General features: G+C 37.4%; 1 protein-coding gene across 1 annotated transcript; it reads left to right on the top strand.

Moving 5' to 3' along the window:
- The first annotated feature begins 1,863 nt into the window (after positions 1–1,863).
- On the top strand, positions 1,864–13,206 carry LOC113429551 (fetuin-B-like). The gene is made up of 7 exons (XM_087965424.1): positions 1,864–2,194; positions 3,250–3,357; positions 3,873–3,960; positions 7,488–7,654; positions 8,154–8,267; positions 11,932–12,021; positions 12,686–13,206. The coding sequence occupies exons 1-7, from the start codon at positions 1,988–1,990 to the stop codon at positions 12,995–12,997; spliced, it is 1,086 nt and encodes a 361-aa protein (XP_087821550.1). The 5' UTR covers positions 1,864–1,987; the 3' UTR covers positions 12,998–13,206.
- Positions 13,207–14,493: the final 1,287 nt, after the last annotated feature.

Genomic DNA, 14,493 nt, shown 5'->3' with positions numbered 1-14,493 from the left:
TCATTCACCCATTGACCATATATCACTCTACAGGACCTCATAGAATAAGAATATAAGAATATATAAGAAAAGGAAAACATATGTGCAATCCTGCAAACACCTCCATGGAATCTATGGAACTTCTCATAGGAGGACATTTTCAAGGGCCATCACCATGACCCAAAGGCTTGGGCTTCAGTCTGCCTGGATGTTCTCCTAGCTCAAGAATGTTCTCCTCCCAAGAATGTTCTCCTAGCTCAATCAAAGCAGTTGGGACAAATAAAATCTGTAGCCAACCCATCCCAAGCCCAAAGCAGTTTCTCACGACAACCATGTTGCAATGGAGGTGTGTTAAGGAAGGATGCCAGGCCCAAAGGAAACCAGTGACTCTCCCCAGTTCAGGTCCAATGCCACTAACTGCACAGTACTGGTTGATGATGTGCTGCTAAGCTGGGAAAATAGAGAAATCAGAAGCAAAAGGCAGGAGAACAAAGACATCATCAAGGTCAGCCTCCCAAGAAGGCCTGAAAGGAAATATGACCACATCGGCTTATTCTTCTTCACTGTAAGGCTACATTAGAGAAAATTGAACATCTGACAGAACAAATTTCCCACCATTTCTTTCAGCCGGCTGTACCATAGGGCCAGTAGTTCAACATCCCAGCTATATGCAGACTCATTGTCATCTCTAATGAGGCCAATGATTATTGTATCAATGATTGTTATATGTTGTAATCTTTTATAGCAGGGGTCGGGTCCCCAACTCCTGGGCCACAGCCTAGTACCAGGCTGTTGTTGTTTTTTGAAACTGGGGTGTGTGCCTGCCAGCCCACTGCTCGCACAAGTTGAGCTGTGTGCACATGCGCATCAGCCTGCCACTTATGTGGCCTGGTTCCCCTCTCCCACCCAGCCAGGTCACCAAGCCACAAAGATTGTGGATCGCTGTTTCATAGTGTAAGGTTTTTTGAGTGCAGCTCAGAATCTGATTAGTCCAATGAAACTCTGAACATGAGGCTACTGATAATCAGTTTTATTTCTCTGATCAGAAAGCAAAAACTGGGCAACCTTTTAGTGCATAAGCGCACCAACGTGCCTACCGTCCCTGTCCTATTGTTTCTTTTTTTCTTATATGTATCCATTTCATGTATTCATAACCATGCTTATACTTATACCTGTTATCTGAAATTGCTTGACAAAATAAAATAAATAAATTAAATAAATAAACAGCAAGGCAGAGAGAGAAAAGCAGGCATGCATGCAAAAAAAATTTTTATTGAACTTGTATAGATTACACAGCTTGCAAAATCATCATTGCTATAGAAAGATTATTTCACATCATGCAAAGCTCATGAAATTTTCTCAGTGCTTCTGCAAACACAGGGACCTTAGATGGATGGGAAAGAAATACATTTTAGCCCAAAGCTTTGTTTCTCACATTAAGTTGCCGGAAAAAACACATTCTAAATTACAGCAATCAGATAAATGCATTTTGCATTTCTCAAGTAATTACTTTACTAGGCTAAGGTTGGTAGTTTGCCTAGAAGTTTTTATCTCTGCAGTAGGCTCAGCTCCCAGCTCAGCAGAGAATCAAAAGTTGAGCCAGACACACTCTGTATATGCACTGTGTATATGCTCCAATCTTTTCAATAGGGTTGGAGCAAAATTGGTTTCACTTCCCATTTTATTCTTCAGCAAAATCTACTTTATCTGATCCTCTGTGCCAATGCAGGATGGGACTCTATTAATGATCACGACCGAATTACACAAGACTAGAAAAATGCTATTCTACAAGGACATGACCATAGGTGAAAATTCCCCTGCCAAGATATACACTTCTAATCATTGCCTCATAAGTTGAAGTTTAAAGGTGAGGACTGCCATGCACTAGAAGAATAAATATCAGCGGTTAATTTCAAACTATATATAGATCGACAAACGTCTGTCAGATCCTTTCTCTCTTAACATAGCTTGAGTTGTTGTCTTCTCTGATTCTGAAAACATTTCCAAAATGATCCTTTTAATTTCATTCTTAATAGGGATACAGATACTTGATGCGTTGGCTACCTCTTCACCTCATCAGTTTCTTTACACACCGTGCAACTCTTCAAACGTAAAGGATGCTGCGGAAGCGGCCATTAATGAACTCAATGCACATCGGAGCGAAGGCTACGTTTTTAGAGTCCAACGTATTTTTAATGCCGAAGAAATACCTGAGGTAAGATCTCTTCCTTCTACTGACTTTCTTTTTCTTCCACTCAGCGCCAACCATTCTGATGTTGAATCGTGGTGGCACTGATGTATCAGGACAGGAAAATAGAAGCTATAAAATCACTTGATAGCATCCAAGAGATACAGGCAGCTATCGTGCTACTCTTGAATCTACAGGGCACCCAGATTCTGCTAGCCTAGATTTCATAAACCTAATGCTTCACTGAATGAAGTAAGTGTGTTTGGTGGCAGATCTTGATGCCTCTGGTCATTCCCACTCTTGGTTTTGGTTAAATGGGACTGGGTAATATCTGTCCAAGACCTTCTGAGTTAATCCATTGAGATCCAGTTTCATGATAATGGATAAATCACTCTTTGCTAGGATTAAAATAAATATTTTGCTACCTATGGCAAACCTTTTAAAGCAAACCATGATTCTGAGGACACTGGTGCCTTTTGAATTTGTTATAAAAAGTTCCAACATGCTTCAGTCTTTTTCTGTCTCCAACTCTCCAAATGAACAGGGTCTGTGATCGATATATCATTTAAAGATTCTCAGAGAAATGGGGAATTGGTGTTCTAAATTCAGAGAGGGAAATTTAAACAAGGGGGAATAAACAGAAAAAAGTCAGAAGTGATTAACTGAACCTGTCCTAGGTTCCCCAGAGTAACCAATTCCACAGACACCGTGAAGGGCTCTATCCATTAAATATCAGGAGATTCATCCTGAGGTCTACACGTTCTCTTCCCTTTCATCAAAGAGTAAGTGGCAGCCCGGCAGCATCACACCAGAGCTGCAAAACTTGTTGGCATGTGCACAATGTTATTAAGCAGGTTTTAAAAATAGCCTTGCATCAAAAGACCATCACAACGAGGCTTATTGGAAAGCGAGATGTGGGGCATATAGTTGAAATCAATGTAGTTGGATACAGTGGAAGCTGCTGGATTTATCTGAGAGGGCGGATGGTTTCTTGAGATCAAGTGAGAGTTGGTTAACCTGCTTAAGACGATGGACATCCTGCTTTGCCCTTTCAAGTGTTTTCCTTTGCTTGTCCATAACAGGATGGAAATACTCTTTTCTACCTCGTTTTGGATGTGTTAGAAACCGAATGCCACGTCCTGAGCAGGAAATCGTGGAAAGAATGCAAGATTAGAAGTTTTTATGAGACAGTAAGTAAGCAATCTACTCATTTAAAGAACGACCAATGGGGTTTGGAAGGAAATCAAATCTGGGGTTTGAACTGATAAACAAGCCAGTCTCTTCAGAATAGCCTTCACCATTTCTCTCATTTTGTCACTGACTCCTTGACATGTCTATGTTCACAATAATTCTCTGTACTGAATTGCCATTTCAAATCAATGGCATTGTACACACGAATCCCTGCATTGGAAGGGTGGGAGACAAATGGATCCAACCTCCGCTCACTAAAGGAACTAAGCAGAAAGCCTTCGTGACACAGGGCTCTCAAACCATCTGGTAAACCTATTCTGGGACAGAAAGATCTAATTTCTCTTAGCAGAACAATTCCACTGTCCCACAGCATGGAAAGTTTGATTTTCCTTGTTTTGGAAGGAAAATAAACTTGAGTCTAAGGTATATGTGTGGGGGAAACCTACCATGTTTGATCGCATAACATGTAAAAAAAAAATAGGCAGCACTAACAAACTATCATCTCTTGTTCCAGGTGTATGGCCAGTGCAAAGTAATAATTAACTTCAACAGGCATTCAGACGATTGGCACTTGCGCAATTATGAGTGTATTTTACAACCAGGTATGTATTTCCCATGTAGGTTTGCAAGAAGTGTCTATCCAAGCACAGATGCCTCCCAATTGCTAAATAACTATGATCCTGATCAGATACAGATTTGATAGAGGAGCTTAAATTTCAAGCTGATCCAAGCTTTCCGTATTTCGGACCATTTAAATGCGCAAGCTCAAATTCAAATGTCTTGTCTCACTTTATTAAATAAAACACTTCTTTGCTTTTCTAAAGTTTCTAGTTCAGCTATTGTGGATCTTAGCCCCGATTGCCCAGTGCCTGGAGATCCTTCTGAAGCCACTTTTCAGGAGACAGCATCAGAGACACTGGCCAAATGTCAGGATTTTGGCAGTTACCCCAATTAAATCATGAGTCTCAAGCCAAACTTCCAAAACTTCAAAGGATTTATTGGGAGTTAACATGTCTGGCATTGCCTGGGTGTAGCTGACTCTGAGACACATCATTTATTGTCAACCTTGACCCTAGTTTCCCCTCCCACCCCTTGGGTGTATCATAATTCATATTCTCCAATGAGACACATCCATAGCCCAGAGTCAACAATCATGTTCTCCAGTTAGATTTTTGCGCAGCAGAAACTTCAGTCATCCAAATTGAGTTTGTTTGGGGGGATTCAAGTCTGATGCTGATTGGTAGAAGGAGGCTTAATTTTCAAGCTGATCCAAGCTTTCTGTATTTCAGTTCATTTAAATGTACAAGTTCAAATTCAAATGTCTTGCCTCATCTTATTAAATAACGCTTTTCTATTTTGTTGATGATGAAGAGAAACAAAATTTGAATAATAAAATATCTATAGAAGAAATTAGGAAGGCAATTGGAACACAAAAAGCAAATAAGACCCCTGGCCCAGATGGAATTCCTTCGGAATTCTATAAGGAATTCCAGGAAAGAATAGAGGAGATATTGTTGGACTTGTACAATGAAGCCCTGGAGAATGCTAACATGCCTAAATCATGGTTGGAAGCATATATTACGCTTATTTATAAAGAACAAAAAATTCAAAACTATAGACCAATATCACTTTTAAATGTAGATGACAAAATAATGGCTACAATATTGGCAGAAAGATTAAAGAGAGTATTAAGTAGAATTATCCACACTGATCAGAAGGGCTTCCTCCCCCATAGGCAAATAAAAACAAATACAAGAACCATTATGGATATATTAGAATATTATGAAGTATACTCAACCAAGACAATGGCACTGATGTTTTAGACGCCCAGAAGGCTTTTGACAACCTGAATTGGAACTTCCTTATTAAACAACTGATAGGCATGAAATCTGGTGAAAGTTTTATAGGATTTATTGAGACAATTTATAACATGCAAACCGCAAAAATATTAATAAATGGAGAAAATACAGATACCATAAAGATAAATAAAGGAGTAAGACAAGGCTGCCCCCTAGCTCCTCTACTGTATATATTGGCAGAAGAGACTCTCTTAGCAAAAATTAGGCAAAATCAAGAGATTAGAGGACTAAAAATTAAAAAAGAGGAATATAAACTCCAGGCATTCGCTGATGACATGGCATTTATATTAGAAGAACCCTTAGAAACAAGCCCTATACCACTAAGAGAAATAGAAGAATATGGAAAGGTGGCAGGGTTAAAAATTAACAAAGAAAAAACAAAAGTGTTAACAAAAAACTGTACAAAGCAGCAGAAGGAAGAACTAGCAAATAAATTTGGCATGCAGGTGGTAAATAAAGTAAAATATTTAGGGATCTGGTTGACTGCTAGATGTTCGTGGATTAAAAAATATAACTATGATAAGTTAATAACGCAAATAGTTAAAGATTTAGATAATTGGACCAAATTGCAGTTATCGCTATTGGGACGTATTTCGATAGTAAACATGAATATTTTGCCAAAACTGTTGTTCCTGTTTCAGACAGCGCCAGTCAAGTTGGAAAAGAATATTTTTGTAGAATTAAACAAATGTATATCTAAATTTATATGGCAGAGGAAAAAACCCAGAGTGAAATATAAATTATTACAGGATGCCAAGAAAAAAGGAGGATTTGGCCTTCCAGATTTTGAATTATATTATGATGCTGCTATAGTAAACTGGCTTAAGGATTGGGTTAAATTAGAAAATAGAAAGTTATTAGTATTAGAAGGTTTTGATCTCCAACTTGGCTGGCACGCCTTCATGTGGGATGGAAAATCTAATCAACATTCATATTTCCAAAGAAATGTGTCGTTCAATATCTGGGGAAAGATTAAAAAAAACACTAGCCAAAGGTTCCATTGTGGCTATCTACATTGGAAGCAGTCACATATCCAAATCTATTGGATGATGAAAATATTGTCAGGTATAAAGATTTACTATATGATACTGGAGAGCTTAAAAATAGGAACCAAATACAAATTCAAGGAAAGGAGATAGCATGGTGGCCCTTTGCACAAATACAAACCCACTATAAAAAAGATAGAGAACAATTTGGCTTTAATATGATCCCACAAGAATTAGATAAAATATGATTAGAAGAGGAAAAGAAAACAATTAGTAAAACATATAAATATCTTTTGGATTACAAATTAAAAGAAGAAATAGTCACAGAATCTATGATAATTTGGGCTAAAAACGTGGGTCATAGTATTGAATTAGATAAGTGGGTAACACCCAACTGTTAGAAATGTAACTACGCACAAGGAACATATTTTCACATGTGGTGGACTTGCCCATGTGCTCAGAAGTTTTGAAAAAATATTAGAAATTGGATTTTAAACAAAACAAAATTTAAAACTTGAACCCGAAACCTTTTTGCTAAGTATGATAGATTTAAACAGGGAGAAAAAATATCAATATTTAATTTTGCACATCATAACTGCGGCCAGAATAACCTACGCACAAAACTGGAAACTGTCTTTCATTCCTTCAGAGGATATGGGAATTTAAAAAATACATGAATGTGCTGAGATGGATAGCCTAACCAAATTGTTAAAAAATAAACAAGATAGTGACTATTATGAAATATGGAACATTTGGTATGATTGGTTAAAGAAAAGGTAATATTTGATATTTGGATAAGTTATGGAAATGACAGAAGACGTGCATTTAATTATAAACTATATAGAGAAATTAAAATATTAAAAGAACGAAGGAGTTATTGTAACAAGGCAGATCACGTCAATGATAAAGATAAAGAAAAAAAATTAACCATTGCTTAATATACGCTGTAAAATGCATATGTGTGTGTGTGTGTATGTGTGTGTGTGTGTATCTATATCTATATCTATATCTATATCTATCTATCTATCTATCTATCTATCTATCTATCTATCTATCTATCTATCTATCATCATCTATCTATCTATCTATCTATCTATCTATCTATCTATCTATCTATCTATCTATCTATCTATATCTATCTATCTATCTATCTATCTATCTATCTATCTATCTATCTATCTATCTATCTATCTATGTCTGTTTTAAATGTATGTCAAATAAATGTTTTTTTTCTAGAATAAAAAGTTTAAATTTTTTTTTAAAAAAAATAACGCTTTTCTAAAGTTTCCAGTTCAGCTATTGTGCATATTTGCCCTGACTGTCCCACGCCTGGAGATCCTTCTGAAGCCAATTTTCAGCAGACAGCATGGGAGACACTGGCCAAATTCAATGCTGAAAATGAACATAATCATTATTTTCACCTTGAGAAAGTCACCAAAGCCAGGTTACAGGTAAAGTTGAAATGGAGCATTTTTCAGCAAGAAAGTTGATGCTGTGTCTTTGATTCATATGAAGACTGTTACAGGATATAGGCTAACCTCAGAAATTAAAAATAATAAATGGAAATAATCCCAGAAGAGGGTGACTAACCTGCATTATCACCAAAGAAAGTGCAGAGCCAGATTCCCAAGGTCTGCAGGAATCTGATGTAAAGTTGATTTTAGTTTTTATCTATCCGAGGCCTTCCAAGGAGTATCTAATTTCTCTCATGGATGGAATATCACCTTCGGACAATGTGAGATTCTGTTGATTACTGAATATAAATATTGTTATTTATAGGAACCTTTGACAATGTCCTACCAGTTCTCCAGGGCCTAGTGCTGAGAATTATGGAGACTCTACTGGAGGGCCTCAGGTTAATAAAGATTGGGAGGACACCTAAGATTAGGAGGGGGAACTTCCTATAGACAATGTGGCCCACTCCAACTCCTTGTCTATGACTTTTTACAGTGGGTCGTTGGTCCTTCCTACTTTGTGGAATACACCATCCACGAGACTTCCTGTCGCAAAAGTCCACCTGTGTCTGACATCACTCAGTGCCCCCTCCTCCCAGTTGAAACTGCAGTAAGTATTCACGCATCTTGCATAAAACCTATCTTGCCATTATGGCTCAATGCCTTCTTTCTCAAGAACCAACTTTTCAACTGCTCATATCATGTTCTTTTTATTCATTGTCTGTGCAATCTTTAACAACTCAAGAGGAATGCTATTCCACTTAGTTTGTATCATTTTGTTTTAAATTTCCCAACCCAACCTATTGACCATAAGATTAATTCAGTTTTCGCTGATGATGTAAAGCTGTTCAATACCACAGACAATACTGCTACCCTTCAAAAAGATCTTGACTATGTATCAGAATGGTCAAACAAATGGCAACTTCAAATCTCAACAAATAAATGCTCTGTCTTACATATTGGCAAAAAAAATCAGAAAATAAAATACAAGCTGAATAGTCAAGATCTTGTTGATGATCCAAGCTCTGTAAAGGACCTTGGAGTACTCATCTCTAATGATCTAAGTGCTAGAGCCCACTGTAACTACATAGCCAAAAAGGCATTAAGAGTTGTTAACCTAATCCTACGTAGCTTTTTCTCTGGTAATATCACACTACTAACTAGAGCATACAAAACATTTGCTAGACCAATACTCGAATACAGCTCATCAGTCTGGAACCCACATTACGTATCTGATATTAGCACAGTTGAGAAAGTCCAGAAATATTTCACAAGAAGAGTTCTCCACTCCTCTCCTCGTTGTAGAATACCTTATGCCACCAGACTTGAAATTCTAGACCTAGAAAACCTTGAATTACGCTGTCTTCGATCTGATCTAAGTATGGTATATAAAATCATACATTGCAATGTCCTACCTGTCAATGAATACTTCAGCTTCAACCATAACAACACAAGAGCACACAATAGATACAAACTCAAGGTTAACCACACCAAACTTGATTGCAGGAAATACGACTTCAGCAACAGAGTGGTCAATGTTTGGAATACTCTACCTGACTCTGTAGTTTCTTCCCCAAACCCCAAAAACTTTAACCTTAGACTGTCTACTATTGACCTCACCACTTTCCTAAGAGGTCTGTAGGGGGTATGCATAAGCGCACCAACGTGCCTACCGTCCCTGTCCTATTGTGTCTTTTATTTTTCTTATATGTACCCATTTCATGTATTCATAACTATGTATATACTTATACCTATTATTTTGTAAGCAATTGACAAATCAAATAAATAAATAAAATAAATAAATAAGTTTCCAAACGTTTACAGGAGATGTCTCCAATGATCAAAAAGTAAACACCTATAGGAATATAATCATCAAAATAATAACATTCTGATCTGGAACACCAAAATGCATTTCCTATTCTAGAAGATATGCTTCTAGAAAATATCCATAAAATGGTTGGATCACTGAGATCTGAAAGGAAAACAGAATATTCTGGTCTTCCCTAGAACACTCTGTTTCCAGTTTTACACATGCATATAGAAACACTCTTGTTCAACATCTACATGGAATTGCTGGATGAGGTTTTCAGTCATTTTGTGGTCCAGTTTCAACAGCATGCTTCCCAGAGTCCATTTGTGAAGCAGATGGGTGGTTTCTAAATTTAATAAAGAAGTACCGGTACATACATAAATATACACCCAAATGTAACTTTCAATCCCAGGCCAGCCAAGCAAAGTTGCTGAGGTGCCTGAGGTAATGCGAGCCAGGATGGAAAAAAAACTGACTCCAGCTAAATCCTACCAAAACTGACTGGTTGTGGTTGTTGGGCAACCAAGCACTGGAGATTTTCCATTCTTAACTCTTGGACGGGACTGTTCTTCACTACTGAAGAACCTCATGAAATCTAGGAACCCTCTTGGAATCACAACTACTGGCAACCATGACTAAAAGGTCTTCTGAACAGATTCATCTGGGGTGATGGTTGTGCCCCTTCCGATCTGGGAAGCTTTCTAGGCAGTCACTGTTTGTGTTTCTGTATGTATTTCTTTCTCTATATATTGGCTGTATTTCCTATCTAGTTCATCTTTATTATATATTTTATTTTCTTCATCTTGTTTTCTTATATTATGAGCCAACCAGAGTCAGTCTGGAGTTGTTGCAGTGCCGAATCTGGATAAATAAAAGACATAAAAATAAAGAAAACTGATGAATCACATCATGGCACAGGAAAAGGAAGGATTAATATCTTTTCATAAGAAAAGTAATACAATCTATTTCTTTTTTTCAAAATACTCTTCAGTTTTATACTGCTTTAACAATTGCATCACCTTGAAAAATTCTATGTGAGGTGTCTAGCCCAGATTGTACAAGCAAAATGAATGAGAAAAGGAAAGATTTTAAGCTTCTAATAAGCATAGCTCCAGATTCTGCTTTGCCATAGGGGCTTCACCCACTTTAAGTGGCCATTTTGAGGAAAAGAAATGACATGCCAACCATAGAGACTAAGGAAAAGGCCTTTTTTTTTTTTTTTAAACAAGTTTTATTAATTTTTAAAACACACAAATTATCATTATTCATTACATGTTTAAACCTTTTTTCATTGTAAATTTAACAAGTCAGATAAATTATGATTCTGTTTTAAACCATTTCCATATAACATACCAAAACCTCTTATTCAATTTCTCTTTACTTCTCTTTACTCTTATTCAATATCATTATTATTATTTCATCTATTTCTTTCTGACTTAGTTACCAGTATTCTCATTCTATATTTCTACAAGTTTTTACTAATTCTCCCCCAAAAAAACATATACACACAACACACAAAACATAAAAAAATCTTTTTGGAAAGTAACTTGGACCCAGGTGTCTCTCTCTTCATGGACTTCAATTATATTCATGCTCATCTTACATATCATTACTTATTTTATTTACCATTCTAAGCCTTCTATATTAACTTCTCCACATATTTCACCCTTCTTAATTCTATCTTAATTAATCATCTTAGTTTGAATCATTATATTTGTATCTTTTGTCCATTTTTATCCTCCTTTGTCTCATTCCTTATAAAAAAGAAGAAAATAAGTTTCTCCTGAAATCATTAATCAGAGTATGATGCCTTTCTATCTCCCCCTAAGTTAGTCAAATTAATCTTTAAAATAATATCCAATACCCAATCCGATTTTGCTTGGTACATTCTATCTAACTAATACATCCAAAATAATTAAGTACATAATTAGACAATAAATCCAAATATTAAAAAAGATACTATAATAAAAATTTTATAATAACATCAATACCATAATCTTATTAAACTCTTTAATTAAAACAGTATTCTAAACCTCCCCTATTATTAAATTTTAAAGCCAATCATTTTTAAACATTTTAACATTTTAATCTCTTATCAACTCTTAAACCATTACAATACTACCATCTCATCTTATGTACCTTGCAAAATCTTTTTTTTTTTTAAATTATACTTTATCCATTATCCATAAAAAATTTCTTTTTTCCATTTAATTTCAAAACATTGTAGCTTTTCTCCACCTTTTCCCTTTCTTTCTTCTCCCAACAAACCTTTCTACCCCCCCTTCTTCTAACCTCTGCCTTACCGGCTTCCCTTCTCTGTCGTATTCCTTAGGAAAAGGCCTTTTGATATAGGATACCCAAAGAACATTTTACATTGCTGTCCCACAGTATTGTAGAAATACCTGAACAGGTTAATTTTGTTTTGTTTTGTTTTTGTTGATGAACATTTTCTCTTTTGCTCTAGGAAAGAGGTCTATGCAAAGGCTCTGTGGCAAACAGTGTGAGAGAGAAAAAGAAATATGTCACTGTAGAATGCCATTTCTTCCCACGTCCGGTAAGTTCCTCAGTCACCTATCATCTGCAGGAAACATTCATTCCTGGCTTGCAGAACAATTTACTATTTAAAACTCATTGACTGGCTAAATTAAGCAGATAGAGTAAGATCTGCTGCAGAAGGGTATTGTAAATTACTTTTAATAATGATCTTTGTTATTAAATGAAATAGAAACAATTGAACAACATTCCCCCATACTCCACAATTGAATAAGTACACAAACAAGTTCATAGGTACCTGTCATGGTATGTGGGAAAGAACTTGGTATTCTTTTAATTCTGTTGATGTAGCCTTAGAAATAAGGAAATAAAGTAGAATTAGCTCACCTGGTTGGATTTACCTGGTAAGGCTGACAGTAATTAAAATCTTCCTGTAAGATAGTACAGTGGGACGATGTGAACACAGCTGCCTTTCACAAAACAAGTAAGCACAATGTATAATCCCCATGTGGTCAACCCCCTAAGCCAGTGGTCCTCAACCTTTTGGGCATCAGGGATGCAGGCTGAAGAGAGGTTTTTCCGCGGACTGGAGGTGGTATAGTTTTGCGTGCTGCCTGCATCCTGTGGATGGAGCTTTGCTTGTTTGCACAGGCCGGTTTCTGGCCTGCCACAGGGGTTGGGGACCCCTGCCCTAACCCACTTTTCTGTATCTTTTGTCTTATTAGCCGCCAGTTACAGATGAACATACTCCGCAATCCACATCTGAGCCCCAGGAGCCTCCAAAGCAGAAGGAAACAGTGGGGCAGGTGATCTACCCTTGGAGCAAGCAAGCCGTACCAGAAGTGCAGGATCCCAGTCCAACCTCTAGTCCCACATTTGCTTCTCCAGAAGAGAAAGCCCATTCTCTTTTGGCCAAGCTAGCCAAGCCAGCCATTTTTCCCTTCCCCAGCCGGTTTTCAGTTGAATGCCCAGGAGACATTCAAGTACAAGTCCAGGGCCTTGAACTGCCTTCACGGCCACAACCTGAAACCTCCTAAACAAAGAATGATGTACAAAACTGAAACCTAAATTCACAGGAAACAGAGCAAAACCCTCTGGATGAGCAGGAGAGGAAAGGAAGGAAAGTCATTCTAGAGCTCTTTCATTACCAATAAGAATCTGGAAATGTGGGCATAGACAGGATTGATGTGTGTGAGCGTATTAGAAAATCTTTTAGATATGAAAATAAATAAATCTTGGCAATAAAGCTCCTTTTTCATGTGCTCTTTGGATTAAGTTCAACATAGCAGTGAAAGCCAAATTGTTATTCATACATGGTGTTCTGTACAGTTAATTAGCATTCTTGTAAACCCCGCGCCGTGATTGGCTAAAGCGCGCGGTGACCGGATTGGCCGAGCGAGCCTCACCGATTGGCCCGTTAAGAATCTCCCGCGATTGGACAAGCCAAGAGCGGGAGAGTCGAAACGATGTCATTGGTCGCGGCCGCCGCGGCTTGAGAATAAAAAGGCGCAGGTTTTTTCCTTACAGCCAAGCATGTAACTGGAGCACAATAAAGAGCTGAACTTGTCACTGACTCCGAGCTTTCCTTCCTGCGCCGGACCCAACACATTCTGTTATATTTCTATAATTATGGAATTGGAAGAGAGAAAAAGAGAGACAGACGGATAGACATGGAGAGTCAGCTTTCTTAGCACACTAAAATATGAAATATGGTCTCTAAATTCAACACATTGAGCCATAATTAAGCAAGTCATAATGTGACTTAGGTCACATTGCTATGGTCCGTCTTCCCATTATTCTCACAGTCATTCCCTACTCTGATTTAATGCAACCACAATGCACAAATAGAAAAAGAAGGTATTGTGGATGATGGGTACTTATAACCTCTTCTTTCTATGAGGAGGGGAAAACACACACAATAAAACTGAAAACACTGGAAACAGAAGTAAGAGAACTAAAATTATCCTGCATCCCAGCCATCCAATATTCTTTTTCTCTTATTGCCAAACTATTCAGACTGCACAGTAATAATTTTAGTATATGAAGCAAAGCGGGCGTCCTGTGACCTTGCCAATAGTTGAGTGTAGAGAATTGAGAATATTTGTAGCTCAGGGTTGAAATGAGGGATCCTTGGTGCTCTCTAATCTTGCTTGTTTTCTTGCAGACATTTCATTACCCAACTAGGTAACCTAATTGAGTTATGAAACATCTGCAAGTTTACTGCCAACCTTAGAAAGCATCAAGTTCAATCCTGAGCAACAAACATTCTTGTTCATTGAAACAACTGGACTTGGCCAGTCTCCTTTATATAACCTTCCAGATTTCAGTCCCCATGGTTCCTGCTGCTTGAAGTTCTAGTTCTCTGGACTCAACTGCATAAAGACTTCTTCTCAGCTCTGCTATTGTCCATCCTCCCATTATTCTCACAATGGCACATGAGAATCAGGTGAATTCATTCCAAAATTTTAGGGTCCCGGTATATTTCTAAAAAAAGGTGTAATTTCCTCAGAACCTCATCCTGAAACGAACCACT

The sequence above is a fragment of the Notechis scutatus genome, chromosome 4 (genome assembly GCF_049901735.1).
Source record: "Notechis scutatus isolate UNSWTSFEM ecotype Mainland chromosome 4, rNotScu1.2, whole genome shotgun sequence".
Lineage (NCBI taxonomy): Eukaryota > Metazoa > Chordata > Lepidosauria > Squamata > Elapidae > Notechis > Notechis scutatus.
Note: the sequence above shows the minus strand (reverse complement) of the source record. Positions and strands in the feature narration are given on the sequence as shown.

Excerpts from the sequence above, each read along its gene's own strand:
- LOC113429551 (XM_087965424.1), top strand. The coding sequence starts at position 1,988 with ATGATCCTTTTAATTTCATTCTTAATAGGGATACAGATACTTGATGCG. Across the intron at positions 2,195-3,249 it reads ATGCCGAAGAAATACCTGAG|GATGGAAATACTCTTTTCTA; the intron begins GTAAGATCTCTT and ends TGTCCATAACAG. Across the intron at positions 3,961-7,487 it reads TGAGTGTATTTTACAACCAG|TTTCCAGTTCAGCTATTGTG; the intron begins GTATGTATTTCC and ends GCTTTTCTAAAG.